The sequence below is a fragment of the Grampus griseus genome, assembly GCF_964374135.1.
Source record: "Grampus griseus genome assembly, chromosome: 3".
Taxonomy (NCBI): domain Eukaryota; kingdom Metazoa; phylum Chordata; class Mammalia; order Artiodactyla; family Delphinidae; genus Grampus; species Grampus griseus.
The window spans coordinates 108,485,263-108,500,181 of NC_139019.1; the positions used below are offsets into that span (position 1 = coordinate 108,485,263).

The 14,919-nt window shown below is 35.4% G+C and overlaps 1 protein-coding gene across 2 annotated transcripts in view; it reads right to left on the reverse strand.

Annotated features, from left to right (window-relative positions):
- Positions 1-14,919, reverse strand: part of FNIP1 (folliculin interacting protein 1) — a 132,859-nt gene that overhangs the window by 53,366 nt on the left and 64,574 nt on the right. Inside the window, exons 3-8 of one of the 2 annotated variants that reach the window (XM_082650881.1) lie at positions 14,291-14,425; positions 10,582-10,682; positions 10,244-10,318; positions 8,824-8,915; positions 2,801-2,884; positions 1,525-1,596 (exon numbers count right to left, since the gene is read on the reverse strand). In XM_082650881.1, the coding sequence (XP_082507007.1) occupies positions 1,525-1,596; positions 2,801-2,884; positions 8,824-8,915; positions 10,244-10,318; positions 10,582-10,682; positions 14,291-14,425 (559 nt within the window). The remainder of the gene's footprint in view (positions 1-1,524; positions 1,597-2,800; positions 2,885-8,823; positions 8,916-10,243; positions 10,319-10,581; positions 10,683-14,290; positions 14,426-14,919) is intronic. The other variant, XM_082650882.1, reaches the window with a different exon arrangement.

The window sequence follows — 14,919 nt, forward strand, 5'->3', positions numbered from 1 at the left end:
TAGGCATGTATAACTAATCTGGGTATGGCTTCTGTGAGAAATCAAATGTTACTCTAAATTTGGAAAAGCTCTGTTTTATCAAATTCTGTTATTAAAAATAACACAATCAGAAAAAGGAAGAAAATATGCAATTAACTTAAACAGCATATATGAATTCAATGGCTTGGAGAAGCTTTACAGATCAGTCTTGCCAGGCCCTTCAATTTACAGATGAAGAAAATGAAGTATAGAGACATTAATTTATCACTTCTGAAATCTTGGATAAATAATGAAAACTAAATTCCTGCCACAGAAAACGAAATCTCTAGATTACATAGATGCAAACAGTATTAAGAGAAATACACTCTAGATTAGTTCCTAAGAACAAAAATAACTCAATTAGAAAAGAAGGGTGAGATTATTTGAAAGATGAGACTTCTCCTATTAGAGTAGTGGTTCTTAACTCGAGCTGTCCATCAGAATCAGTGGTTGAGTTTTTCATTTTTTGTTCCTCAAATACAGATGCCTAAGCCTTTCTCTAGGGTAAATCAAGAATCTTCAAGATTAGAGTCCAGGTATCTGAAAAATTTTCTTGAAATTTCTCATGCATAACTAGGGATTACAATATATGGGAAGTTTGGAGTCTCCATCCAGACTCAAAACTGACTTGTGAACAATTTAGATAGCAGAGCCATGCAATGTGACAACACATACAGATAATCACAGTGGATAAAGTTTCTCATACCCAACAATAATTCAAACTTAAGAGTACTCCACCTTTCTCTTATGCTTATCTCTGAGCCCTGACACTTTTCCTTTTAACTGAAATGTCCTTCTTTCATGCCTTTGGCCAGATAACTCCTATTTATTTCAAGTATCAACACTCTGTAAAGCTTTACTCACAACCTGCCCCTTGCCCAGGCTAAGTTAGGTGCCGTTTTTCTGAACCTCTCCACAGGTCTATCACAGAACACCTCAAACAATAAACTATGACAGATGATTTTCCTGGCTATTCTCTCATTAGAAGCTGTGCTCGTTAAGGATAGAATCTGGGGGTTTTTTTGTTTTTTTCTTTTTAATCCTCACAATGTTTCAATAAAACTTTGTCAAATTTTGGAAGAGTACGTATTTCAAAGAAATATGTATAACACTGGCTCAAAATGCCTAAGCTCCTCTGGGCAAGAGACAGTCTGACACTCTAAACCCTAGTTAGGAGAAAACAGATATAAGCAAATGTGTTTTTTCTACTATGCTATCTAAGCAGTCTCTTGAGCAATATTATTTTTCTTACACTGGCTAAGCCTAAGCCAGCCTGTATTCATCCAGGCCATGTTCCACCAGGCACATTTACCATTAAACATGAAAAATTTTTTAATTTAAAATATTTATCTCTGCTGTTTCTACCATCCTCTTGTAAGGCTAATATCAATACTAACAAACTGTGCACATAAAACTGGATGATAAAATTAAAGATAAAAAAGGAAATCAATGTCAGCTAACAGTGATCTCATCAAAAATTGGATTAATACATGAACCTGTCATTACCAGAGCGTGCTATGCCACTGTCTCTGTCCTCATTCAGCTCTCTTCCAGGCATGTCCATTGGGTTGCTGTGAACTGCAAATCAAGACAAAACTGTGACTTATAAAATACAGTGCTGTTCAGGTTGATGTTGTTCCTTTTATGTAGCAAACTAAATCATGCTCATCTCATTGCATTCCTTTATTTTTTTCAACAGCATGGCACAAACCCAACACCAAGAGCTATTACTCAGTTGAACAAGCTTTGAGATCTCTCTGAAGATTTGACATATAATATGAAATAATCTATGGTATAATACCTAAAGAAGCAAGGAATGACTAAAATAAGTATTTTAGAAGCATATTCAAAGATATATGAATATATTCACAATATACTGCTAAATGAAAAAAAGGCAATCTACTGACCAGTAAGAATGATGGTTGCTGGGGCTAAGTGACTGGTATATGATGGTTGTCTGCTATTCTGCCTATAAAAATGTATGTTTAAAAATTCTCCATAATAAAAATTTTAAGAAAGCTGAACAGTATAACCCCAATTTTGTTTTAAAACAAACAAAATAAGGTGATTTCCAGTTGACAAGATGGCTAATATATTTTTTTGCCTATTTTTCATATTTTCCAAATTTTCTATAATATATATACATTGTTTGTATCTTACATTTGTAAGAAAAATAAATATTAATTAAAACAAGAAGTTGGATACAACTTCCTGGATACAGAAGCATGAACACACTCTACAATCATCTATTTAATGATGTAAACAAACATAGTCATATATGCCTTTTACAAAATATAATGGTGCTTGTTCATCTAAATTTTAGCTCCAAGAGAAATCATTCTTATGGAATAGTGTAGATCAGAAATTTTATAATAATAGTAAGATAGGATATTTTCTGCGATTGATGAACCATGATACAGAAGCTACTCAGCCATGGAAACAAGATAGTGTCACATTAGAAATTCCACTGGTATTATAAGAAATAACGTTCATACTATATTTTGGTTTAGGATTCTAAAGTTAAAACCATTATTACATAACAAAATAAGAAATGACAAACTGAAATTTCATGAAAATGTCAATTGCACTGATAACTTAGTTTCTGGAAACTTTAAGAACATATTCAGTAGAAAGATATTAAGTTCTTAAACTTCCTAAGCAATGTTTTCTCAACTACACCTTCCCCAACTGCATTTCTCTACTCTCTTGTTTCCACAGCTTAACTATGAATTCTAGACGCTGGGGCACACCAACTAGTCTACCCACACAGCACATGGCAAACCTGCAAAGAAAGAGGCGCTCCTGATCAGGCGGAGCGGACCCTGTTCAGAGAATGCCCGCCTGGGGCTGCAGAACTGTGAAAGACCTACATGGCAGAAACGTAAAATACATATGAAAGAGGGCTGTTAGAGAAGCCACAATGCGTCAGGAATAAAAGGTGAGCTAAGGAAGTACAAAAGCAGACCAACAGATATGGATGGAAACCTTTAAACAAGTAAGAATAATTCAAGCTGGCTTCCTATTTTTGAAACAGGATGGTTTCCCTCTGGTCATGGCTTATGTCAACATAACAATTTACTAATAAGTCCACATATAATAATAAAAATAAAACATAAATAATAAAAATAAGCTTCCACTATACAAGGTAAAATGTTCAATCCTTTCTCATCTAAAACAATGTTTTTAAAGATTCAAAACAGCACAGTAATGTTATCTATATAATTTGACATTTGCCAAATAAATTTATCTTTTAAAAAGTCAGTTTTAAGATTACAATATTGTGCAACTACAGTTAAGAAGAAAACCACCTAAGCACTTGACCGAAAAAACAGAACACAAAATAAAACAAAGTGCAAATAAAGAAAAGGGGTCTACTGACAAATAAGTATAAAATTGGTTTTTCTAAACTAGTGGTAAATTATAAAGTAACAGAAGAAACCAAAGTTCCTAGAGCAGGGGTCAGCCACTATGGAAGCAAGAAAGCCAATGCAGCCTGTCAGGGCCAGACTCCCAGCTGCCCAAGATAAGTAGCTGTCACACACTTGACCAAGAGAAGATAAGAGTCTGAAGACCCAGAGAGGGTAACATTCCAGCCCGGAAGCAAGCAGCTGAGTTACTTGTTAGTTATGCTTCAGCAAGATGGCCTAAATAGCCATCTAGGAGGTTTATCTAGGATAGAACTGGGGACTTTTCCATTTTAAAAAGTGACAGATGTATTTTTCAAATTGCTAATAGGTATTTTTCTGTAACAAGAGTTTCTATAATTATAATGCATGTGCAGCAAACCTTCCATTTTCATTGTTCAGTTCCTTCTTTTTTCCTAGTTACCTCAAAACTTACCTGCTCTCTTTAATCTCCTTCCCTACCACCTCTTCTTACTCTCAGCACATGACTTTGTCTCGTACAGTATGCATATGTATACGTTTGTACACATGAAGAATCACCATATGGGAACTCTCCTTCTCCTACCATGCTATCTCCAAACGTAATCTCCAAACTTAATCAACTTTCATCCCTGCCTCCTTCCTGCCTGAGCAGTAATAACAAGTAACATTATTCAAGTCCCCTTTATGTGCAGGGACTATCTGTGAAAAATCCTGAGAGGTACCTCCCTTCCTCCCTTCCAAAGCTAATTCTTCTAAGTCAGCTAGGCCCTTCCACTTTACCAGTATCACCTCCATCTCCAACCTCATCCTCCTTATAACCTCCTTTTCCATCAACATTTAAATACAGTCAGAACTCTTCTACCTTCTCCCCTATATCTAATCCTATAGTTCAGTAGTTCTTAAAATGTGGTCCAAGGACCCCCTAAGGGGACCCTGCAACCCTTTCAAGGGATTCTTGAGGACATTCCTTTTTCTAGCTACATATCTATGTGAAACTATACTCTCTTAACACATTTCAACCAAAACAACATATTACAAAAGACTGAATGCAGAAGAAGATATGAGAATCCAGCTGTTTCTATTAAGCCAGACAATAAAAAGTTTTGCAACAATGTAAAACAATGCCACTCGAAGTTTTCTTGTCTTGGAAAGTATAGTTATTTCAAAACATGTTATTTATATTAACATAAAAAGGGTTATTAGTGTTATTTTTAATGAGTTACTAAGTAAATATTTTAAAATTGTTCTGAATTTTAATTTCTAATACAGTATATATCAATAAATGTAACCTACATACACAAAAGCTCTCTGTGGTCCTCAATAATTTCTATGTGTGTAAAAGGGTCCTGAAACCAAGAAGTTTGAGGATGTCTGCTTATATCTTAGAAAAGAAGACTAACCTCTGAGTCTTTCCTCAACTTTGGCTTCTATTCTCCCCACTGAAACTACTCACATAGGCCACCACCAAAAGCCTTCCTGTTACTTAATGCACTCCGTACTATCTTACACTACCTTACATCATATTTGATGCTGACTACATTACACTTTGAACTTTTTTCCCTCAGTTCTCATGATAACACACACTAAGTTTTTTTTTTTCTTAGTCTCCTTTACGTGATTCTCTTCTCCTACTCCATCTTTAAAGCCAGCATCCCCAGGGTTCTATCCTCAACAATATTTCCTTCTCATTCATTCTTATGCTTTCAATTATCATTTATATGATAATAATTCTCAAATCCATGGTAGAAACTGCTAACAATCTAAAAAAGGATTGTGTTCTCCCTTGCATAACATCAAGTAGTCTGTGGGAAGCAGCTGGCCAGCTAGGGACCATATTTCTCAAACCTCCTTATATACAGGTGAAGCTGTATGATTAGTTACCACCAATGGAATATGAGCAAAAGTGATATATATCACTTTCAGGTTCAGGTGGTTTTGAAGGGAATGTGCCTTCTCCATACTCAATCTTTCCACTGGCTTTGTGTAGGTGAGCACAACCTTGGAGCCCATATTGTAAAGAAGGTAGAACTCCAAGAAGGAAGGAGACTGGACCTCTAAAACACTGCTTTAAGGAAAATTGTGAGAAAAAACCTCTATTGTTTTAAAACTATTATACATTCATTATCTTACAGCAGCTACCACCAGAATACATCTCTCTCTCTCTAACTACAATGGATATCTTCCCTTGGATATCCTACCAATAATTCCAATTCAACATGCCTAAACCTAAAATCATCAACTCCCAATTTCTCATGTTCCTCCCGGTGAATGGAACCAATATCCATGCAATTACACAACCCGATAGCTCAGTGCCATCCCTGATTCCCCCTCTCCCCTCACCTCTTCTACGTAATTACCAAGTCCTGTCTACTCTATTTCTCCCAACAAAGTTCTCAACAATTCTTTATCCTTATGGACACAATTTTACTCTACATCCCCATTATCTGTCACTTGGACTATCATAAGCAGCCTTCTAACATGGGTGTTTTCTCAACCCCACTGGCTCATCTGAATCTATTCCTACAGCAATTAGAATATTCTTTTGCAGATAAAAATCTGATCTGATCATGTTTCTATATTGTGAAAACTCTTCTGTTGTTGCCTTGAGAACGCACCACAAAACTCTCCAGCTATAAGAACTGCAAATGGCCAAGCACCGCAGCTGCTGTGTTCTTAAATTCACTGCCATGCTCGTGTAGGGCCACATATCCCACAGGCTGCGCCTAGCCAATGACTAAACACAGTAGCTATAGTAAGGCAGGCCCATTTTGGCAAGATATGGGTCACTTCTGACAACCAACTCTGACTCAAAGACTCGTCCACAGCCTTATCAAACCCTCCTTGGACTATATGGCAGGCTGGAACATGTCCACTCAAGCTTTTATTCCTCTCTTTCACTCAAGGCAAACTTGCACCACAATCTGAGGGCTCTCTGAACCCTTCCCAGCTCCCTCTTCATTTCTCTCACCTAGTAATAATAAAATCCTTGCATGTTTAAACCTGTCTTGGCACCTGTTAAAAACCAGGAGGAAGACCCAAACTAACACACCCTCACTGGTACCCAACTGCTTATCCAAAGCATAAGTCCAAATTCCTCAGTGTAACCCACAATGCCCTTCATGATCCGGCTCTTGCTCTCTTCTTTATTTCCTTTTACTTCCTTTACTTATATCCACACTGTGCTCCACCCACACTGATTTGTTCACATTCTTTCCACACTCAATGATCTCTTGCACTAGGTCTGTGCACATGTTACTGTTTTTTCCTAGAACATTTCTCTTCCCAACTGTCAGGCTAATTCTTCAAGTTTAGGCTCACTTCTTTAAAAAAGCCTTTTGTGATACTCCAAGACTGAACTGGGTGTTCCTCCTCATTTCTATCACAACATGCTCTTAGTCTTGTCCAAAAATGAACTACAGTATACTGCAATTGTATACTGTATTGTATTGCTTGTCTGACTTCCACTAACTAAAAATCTGTTGAGGCAGGAACTGTGTCTGGTTCACCACTATATTCTCAGGGCCTAGCAGAGTGCTTGGCATATAATAAGTGCTTGATAAGTACTTGTTGATTAATTGGAAATTTAAAGAAAATAAGAAATGGTGCTCAAATATCCTTGATTCACAATTAAGAATGTGCAAGAAAAAGCCGTTCATAACAAAGTCTGTGCTTTGTTAAATGCGTTAATTTCCTATTCCATGCTAAAACAGAGAAGTTGAGTATATCTAGCAACTATAGTGTACTTTACCTTTATACATAATGGATTTGTATTATTAAAATAGCTTTTAATAAGCCCCTTTAGCTTTGAAAAGTACCAAATTATAAAGAAAAAAAGACTTATTTCTGTCACATTTTTACTTTATTAAAATGAATGAACTAATCAAGTTAAGAAAAAGCAAAACTTCTATTTTTCTATGAAATGCATGCTTTCTAAAACACGTGTCTGACACTGCAACTAGCCCATAGTAGGTACTTAATTAATAGCTGCTATTTGAATGAACATGAAGTATAAAAAATAATAGGATGCTACACTGTTAAAGGTGTGAGAAAAAACTGTTTTCTACTAATATGTATAACTGACATTTATTAAAATTAATTACAAATAAAAATTTCCACTAGGGCTTCCCTGGTGGTTCAGTGGTTGAGAGTCCACCTGCCGATGCAGGGGACACGGGTTCGTGCCCAGTCGAGGAAGATTCCACATGCCACGGAGCGGCTGGGCCCGAGAGCCATGGACGCTGAGCCTGCGCGTCCAGAGCCTGTGCTCCACAAAGGGAGAGGCCACAACAGTGAGAGGCCCGCATACCGCAAAAAAAAAAAAAAAAAAAAAAATTTCTACTAAACAGGAAATGAGTGAAACATTCATCCTATTCTTTTTTTTTTTAACATCTTTATTGGAGTATAATTGCTTTACAATGGTGTGTTTGTTTCTGCTTTATAACAAAGTGAATCAGCTATACATATACATATATCACCTCCCTCTTGCGTCTCCCTCCCACCCTCCCTATCCCACCCCTCTAGGTGGTCACAAAGCACCGAGCTGATCTCCCTGTGCTCTGTGGCTGCTTCCCACTAGCTATCTATTTTACATTTGGTGGTGTATATATGTCCATGCCACTCTCTCACTTCATCCCAGTTTACCCATCCCCCTCCCCACGTCCTCAAGTCCATTCTCTACGTCTGTGTCTTTATTCCTGTCCTGCCCCTAGGTTCTTCAGAATCAATTTCTTTTTTTTTTTTTTTAAGATTCCATATATATGTGTTAGCATACATTCATCCTATTCTAACTGCTGTCCACTCTCTAATACACTACAGTTCGTTTTGCACTGGAAATATGGTCAGCAGTAATTTATTTGATCTTTCTAAGATAAAACAAAGGACCAGAAATTTTAGAAACAGTTTGTCACTTTAAAATGTTGAACTTAAATAACAAACAATAAACTAACCAAATTACTAAATAAGCTGCTATTTTAATAAATCTCTTAAGAAACATCAAATTTGAATATCTGCTCATCTGAATTACAGGTCGAAAAAACAAGCACCATTTTAAAATTACTCTATGGTTAGGGAAAAGAAAAGAGAGAAAGTATAATACCTGTCTCCCTCAGCTGAAATATTTAAGAGAGCTAGTAAGGGCTTTTTACGTCAACAAAAGTACTTTTCAAAGATGCATCGAAATTAAAACCAAAAAACAAATTAGGTATTTCTTCAGCAGTTCTCTTTTATCAGGTACAAAATAAACATTATGTTCAAATATATGAAAACTAAATTTTTCAAATAATATAAATATTGCACATTCTTGCAATTTAAATCCCTTTTCCACTTCTAGTATTTGAAATTCTTTGGTCTTCTAACATTATTAAGAACATTATTATCTACACTATTAAGAACATTTTTAAAATGTATAAAACCGTTTTACCTATATTTCCAAGTAATCCATTAATAATTGTGTTATTATCAGCCTTTAATGTACTGTTGTCCTGATTGATGAATTCAAGACTGTCTTGCAGCCTAAGTGGGAGGAGAAAAAAATAAATTCCAAACTTGTTTTATGCTCTTAATGGCAATTCTTTGTATACCTCAAATTTTAAGTGTAAAACATTTTTTTTTTAAGTTTTTAGTTTCCCTATTAGTACTATAAACCAACTAATCATTTAAATCAGGGGTTAGCAAACTACACCCTGAGGGTTAAATTAAGTCTGCTGCCTGTTTCTGTGAATAAAGTTTTACGGAATAAGCCACACCCAAGTGTCTGTCAACAGATGAATGGATAAAAAAAGACTGTCATGTATATATATAGACAGTGGATATTATTCAGCCATGAAAAGAAAAAAAGAGGAAGTCCTGCCGTTTGCAACAACTTTGGTCCTTCAGGGCATTATGCTAAGTGAAATAAGTCAGACTGAGAAAGGCAAATGCTGTATGATATCACTTATATGTGGAATCTAACAAAGTCAATTCCCTGGCGGTCCAGTGGTTAGGACTCTGTGCTTCCACTACAGGGGGCACGGGTTCAATCCCTGATTGGCAAACTAAGATCCTGCAAGCCGCAAGGCATGGCCAATAAATAAATAAATAAATAACTTTAAAAAATTTGTTTAATTAAAAAGAAATTAAAAAGCCGAACTCAGGGGCTTCCCTGGTGGCGCAGTGGTTGAGAGTCCGCCTGCCGATGCAGGGGACACAGGTTTGTGCTCCAGTCCAGGAAGATCCCACATGCCACGGACCTGCTGGGCCCATGAGCCATGGCCGCTGAGCCTGCGCGTCTGGAGACTGCGCTCCGCAACAGGAGAGGCCACAACAGTGAGAGGCCCGCGTACCGCAAAAAAAAAAAAGCCAAACTCAGAGATGCAGAGAGCAGAGTGATGCTTACCAGGGACTGGGAGTAGGGGAAATGGAGATAAAATGGTCAAAGGGTACAAACTTCTAGTTATAAGATTAACAAGTTCTGGGTGTCTAATATACAGCAAGCTAATTATAGCTAATAATACTGCGTTATATCTTGAAAGTTGCTAACTGAGTAAATCTTAAATATTCTCACCACAAAAAAGAAATGGTAATTATGTGACAGGATGGTAGCAGCTAAGGCTATGGTGGTAATCACTTTGCAATATATAAATGTATCAAATCAACATGCCATATACTTCAAACTTACATAATGGTGTATGTCAATCATATCTCAACAAAGCTGGGGGAAAAAATCTGGCCTCCATAAACTTTCAAACTGAAGGGATGGAATAAAATCTGAATTTATGCTGCAATCCTGAAAGCAGCTTATTAGTTTTCATACTCTGCAGATCTTAAAGAATTCATTTCTCCCTTGATCCATAACTACTTACGTATTGAGACTTCCACAGATGCTGCTGCCAGTCCGTGCAGTAAAAACTTTGCTAAGCATAAGCTGTGGAGGGGAACTATGAAGAAAAAGAGAGGGATAGAGAGACATCGAAACTGAAACACAAGGACCTTTCCAATTTATTACAAATAAAAATGTTTAAGTCACAGAGATGTCACAGCATAGTTACAACAGCCATGAAGTAGCATTAAACCCATAAAACATCATAAACTTAGTATCTGACATTCTCAATCTGAGTGAAGACTATATGAAATTCTCCCATCTTTAAAAAACTAAACATTCTAAAATGGATTCATTAAGAAAAATCAGAAAATCCCTCACCGGATCTGATGAATCTTTAAGGTGGAGCCTTTGTAGCTCATTGCTACTGAGCCAAACATCATCTCTCCAAGCATATTGGCATCAGAAGAGCATCGAGAACCCTAAACAATAAGCATAACATTAATAAAATTGCAGAATTTAAAACCTATTTCAAAAACTGATTTTTATTAATAATTCCTTTGCTGTATTCTATGTAATGTTTTTTTAAATGATTTTACATTGTATACACTGTTCTGCAGCTTGATTTTCTTCATTTCACAATGTCTTATAGATCTAAGCATATTGTTATACATAGATTCCTTTTAAGAGCTGCACAGTATTCTCCTATATGAAAATACCAGTTTATCAAGCCTGTTCCCCTTACTGACAGGCATTTAACTTACTTCCTGTTTTTTGCTATTACAAATAACGCTCAAATAAACATTCTTAGCCACATCTTAGGCATATGCAATGCTTCTCCAGGACAGATAACAAGAAGTAGAATTCACTGAACATGCTGAACAGATTTTACCGCTCCTATTGTGCAAAAAGAAGCATTTGCAAAAGGGGAAACTTGGACATATTTTGCATTTTTTTAAAAAGACTTATCTTAAGCATTAGAATGTCTTGTTTGCAAAGAATTCTGATTTAAAAAGTTATTCTTTTCCATTATTCTTTAATTGTCCTCATAGGAGTCAAAAAAATCTAAAAATTGACTCATCCATTTGGTTACTATTTATATACTGTGGCAAATACAACTAGTTAACCACTAAATATCTTATTCCTTATTTTTTGAAGTACAATTTGTTTCAAGGAAGCAATGTGCCCAAATGAAAAAAACTGCATTTCAGAGCCTCCCTTGCAGATAGGGGATTTCGAGTTGGTCTCTATATTCAAAGAGTTAAACCAGTGGTTGGAGTGGTAGCTTTCAGAACTATCCATTTACATGCATTCAACACAGTCCTGGTCAATGGAATATAAATGGAAATCACTGAAGATGAAGACACCATAAGAGGACGACAAGGCAACAAGTATGTACACAGTAACTGTGGCTAAGTAGAAAGATAAGGAAGCCTTGGTCTCTGAGGCCATCTTGAAGCCCATAAATTATCGTGCCTAGATGGCCTCTCTGCAGACTTGTCATGTGAAGAAACCAATCCCTAATTTGTTTAAGCCACTGTTTCATAGGATATCCCAATGCAATTCCTAACCAATACAATTAACATAATAAAACTGATGAGAAAGATGACCAAAAAACTATCTAAGATAGTAAATGAGGATTATGCACAAATTTCACTATGCCATTCTACCATGGGAAATCAAGAACTAGGAGTTTTTAAAAATACTTAAAAGATTCTTCTGAAGATAACAATAAAGTGATGAGGACCCCCATTTTACAAGTGAAAGCCAGGGAATACATCTACATACTATTTTTCTTTTTATAATGTGATTCTCTTTTACTCGTTTGCTTGTTTACTACCTGCCTTGGGTTAAAAAAAAATCTATATATTTACATTTTGTCACCTTTCTTAAAAAGAACATCTTCAAATAGCAATCCATTTCATTATACATACTATGTTCACATTCGTTTTTTAATACATTCATTGACATACTGTTTTTTCTTTCTCAGTGCTATAGTCTTAATTTTAATAAAGGCACAAAGTTATTTTTTAAGAAAAAATCACTTCTGATATACCTAGTTTACTACAAGAAGCAACTCATTTATTCTTGGGATTTGGTTAAGACAAAGTTTTTATTTCCAGAAGTCTAGGTATTACGAACATTTTAGAAACAGTAGAATAATTTTTTAAATGATAAAGTAGTTTATTTTTCTTTTAAGATCAACAATACCAATCTTACTTGGCAAACTAAACTGCTTCTGGATAATGAGAGAAATGAGAACCTTCTCTTACAAGCTCATTTTTGTTACAATGCATCTAACTCCATTCTTATTTTGACTAAAAATAATATTTCTTATATTAAACAAGCTACACAAATTTAAATATCAAGTCATTTAAACATTTTAATATTATAATTAAAAAAGAATTCTCAGAAGGCAAAATACAGTAAAAATAAATTGGTGTATAAATTTTATGAAACCACATACTTTGCTATTAAATTTTCTCTCTGCCTGCTCTAATACATACCAAATAGTTATCATGAATGTCACTGACATGTTATATATTTTAATGTGACATAATCTATAATGAAGAATATAATTAAGAAAATGCTATTATCTTTAATGCTTTTTTAAAAAGGCTCTTATTTAAAAGTTCAATTCTTTGTAAGTACTCATTGCTGAAAGCAATAATCTGTAATACTCCATAAATCAAAAATAATGTTCTAGTTACCTGAAATAACACTTTATCAAGTGTAGTGAACTATATGCTATAATAATTCAATGCCTTCTTGCTAAAAAAGCAGATTTCCAAGACCATAATGAACCTACTACTAGAATATCTAGACATATAACCTGGGAACCTGTACTTAAAAAAAACTAGGGATTTTTGATGCAAAATGAGAATTATAATCACTCACTGCTTCAGGGTTTCTACAGTCTGGATCCATTTGCTAATACTATTTAACTGCATAACATTAAGAAGAAAGGCAAGTTTGTACAGTTGATCAAATTAGAAAACTTGTACATTGGCATAAGTATAATGATCCTACATAGCACAGCACTATTAGGAACCTGTTAGGGTAACATGCTTAAGATGGAAGAGGAATAGAGGAGGGCAGGCAGACCTATGTAGATATTAGGACTACATACTATGTAGGTAGTCCTAACATCTGGACTTTTATAACTTCGAAGCTGTTCCACATATACTGTCATGTTGATATGGTATAAGGGTTAGTTTCTATCCAAAAACAATTACCTAAGTATAAATAATTTAAAGGTCCAGGATTCTATTTTGGTACTGCTAAATGTAAAATACCTGTGATTCATTCATGCAAGCTTGAATGACACAAATTCACATTAGATGACATTTGCTTATTTGAAACCAAGTACTGATCCTATGTAAAATATAACAACATAACATAAGTTTATAGAGAAGTTCCTACATAGTCAAATGATTGGTTAATTCCATATTTTAAAAGAACAGCCACATTAATTTTGAAAAATGAAAATGTACATTTCTGATAACATATACTTCAGCCATCTTTTAATTTCATACTACAGCTGACTTGTATTATATTTATCTTCATAGTTCAATAATTAAAAAGTATATAAAATAAGACATTATTCTGGTAGCCTAAAAAATATGAAATGGGAAATAAAAAGGAGAAAATGTCCCTGCTACCTGTGCCCAAAGCTCTCTATGCTTCCTCTATCCTAAGATTTATCGAAGTTCATAAACTTACCTACTTAATTATCTGTCTCCCCAGCTATACTGTAAGCTCCAGGAGGGTAAGCACTAGTCCCTGTTACATTCTCAGTCCCTAGGATGGTATATAACACGTTGTAGGCACTCAAAAATACTTGTGGGGCTTCCCTGGTGGCACAGTGGTTGAGAGTCCACCTGCCGATGCAGAGGACACAGGTTCGTGCCCCGGTCCAGGAAGATCCCACATGCCGCGGAGCGGCTGGGCCCGTGAGCCATGGCCACTGAGCCTGCGCGTCCAGAGCCTGTGCTCCGCAACAGGCCACAACGGTGAGAGGCCCACGTACCGCAAAAAAAAAAAAAAAAAAAAATACTTGTGAATGAATAAAAGACATCAGTGATCTTACCTGGTACTTAGGACACTGGTCTTTTACATCAGAAGATGAAGTCATGGAACTATCTAAAGAGGAAGAACTGTCTCCTCCAGGTTTCAGTTGGCAGCATTTCCCAAAGACTTTAACTTGAGCATCACTACAGAGCTTCTGAAAGGGAGACATTATTCCCATTCATATTTTAACAGATTTTCCACCATATATAAATTATAGCATAAAAACCTTTGGAAAAACCAAGGATGAAATAATTCAAAATAACATAACCTTAATATAATGACTATTTGCATTTTACTGTATTTTCTCCAGTACTGTTTTCTATTCTTTGTCTCATAGCTATAATAATATTTGTGGCATTTTTTAACTGTACTCTTCTCACCAAAATTATTAAATCACGGGAATTTTTCTATATTACAATGGTCTACACAATGTTCATTGTTGGGACTTAATTATATACTGCAGCAGTTTTCAAATTATTTGATCTCAAAAACCTATTCATGCTCTTAAAAATTATTTAGGATCCCAAAGGCATTTTGTTTATGTGTGATGTATGTATCAATATTTTCCCATATTAGAAATTAAAATTGAGGAATTTTAAAATATTTATAAATTTATTTAAATATAACAATATACCCATTACAAGCTAA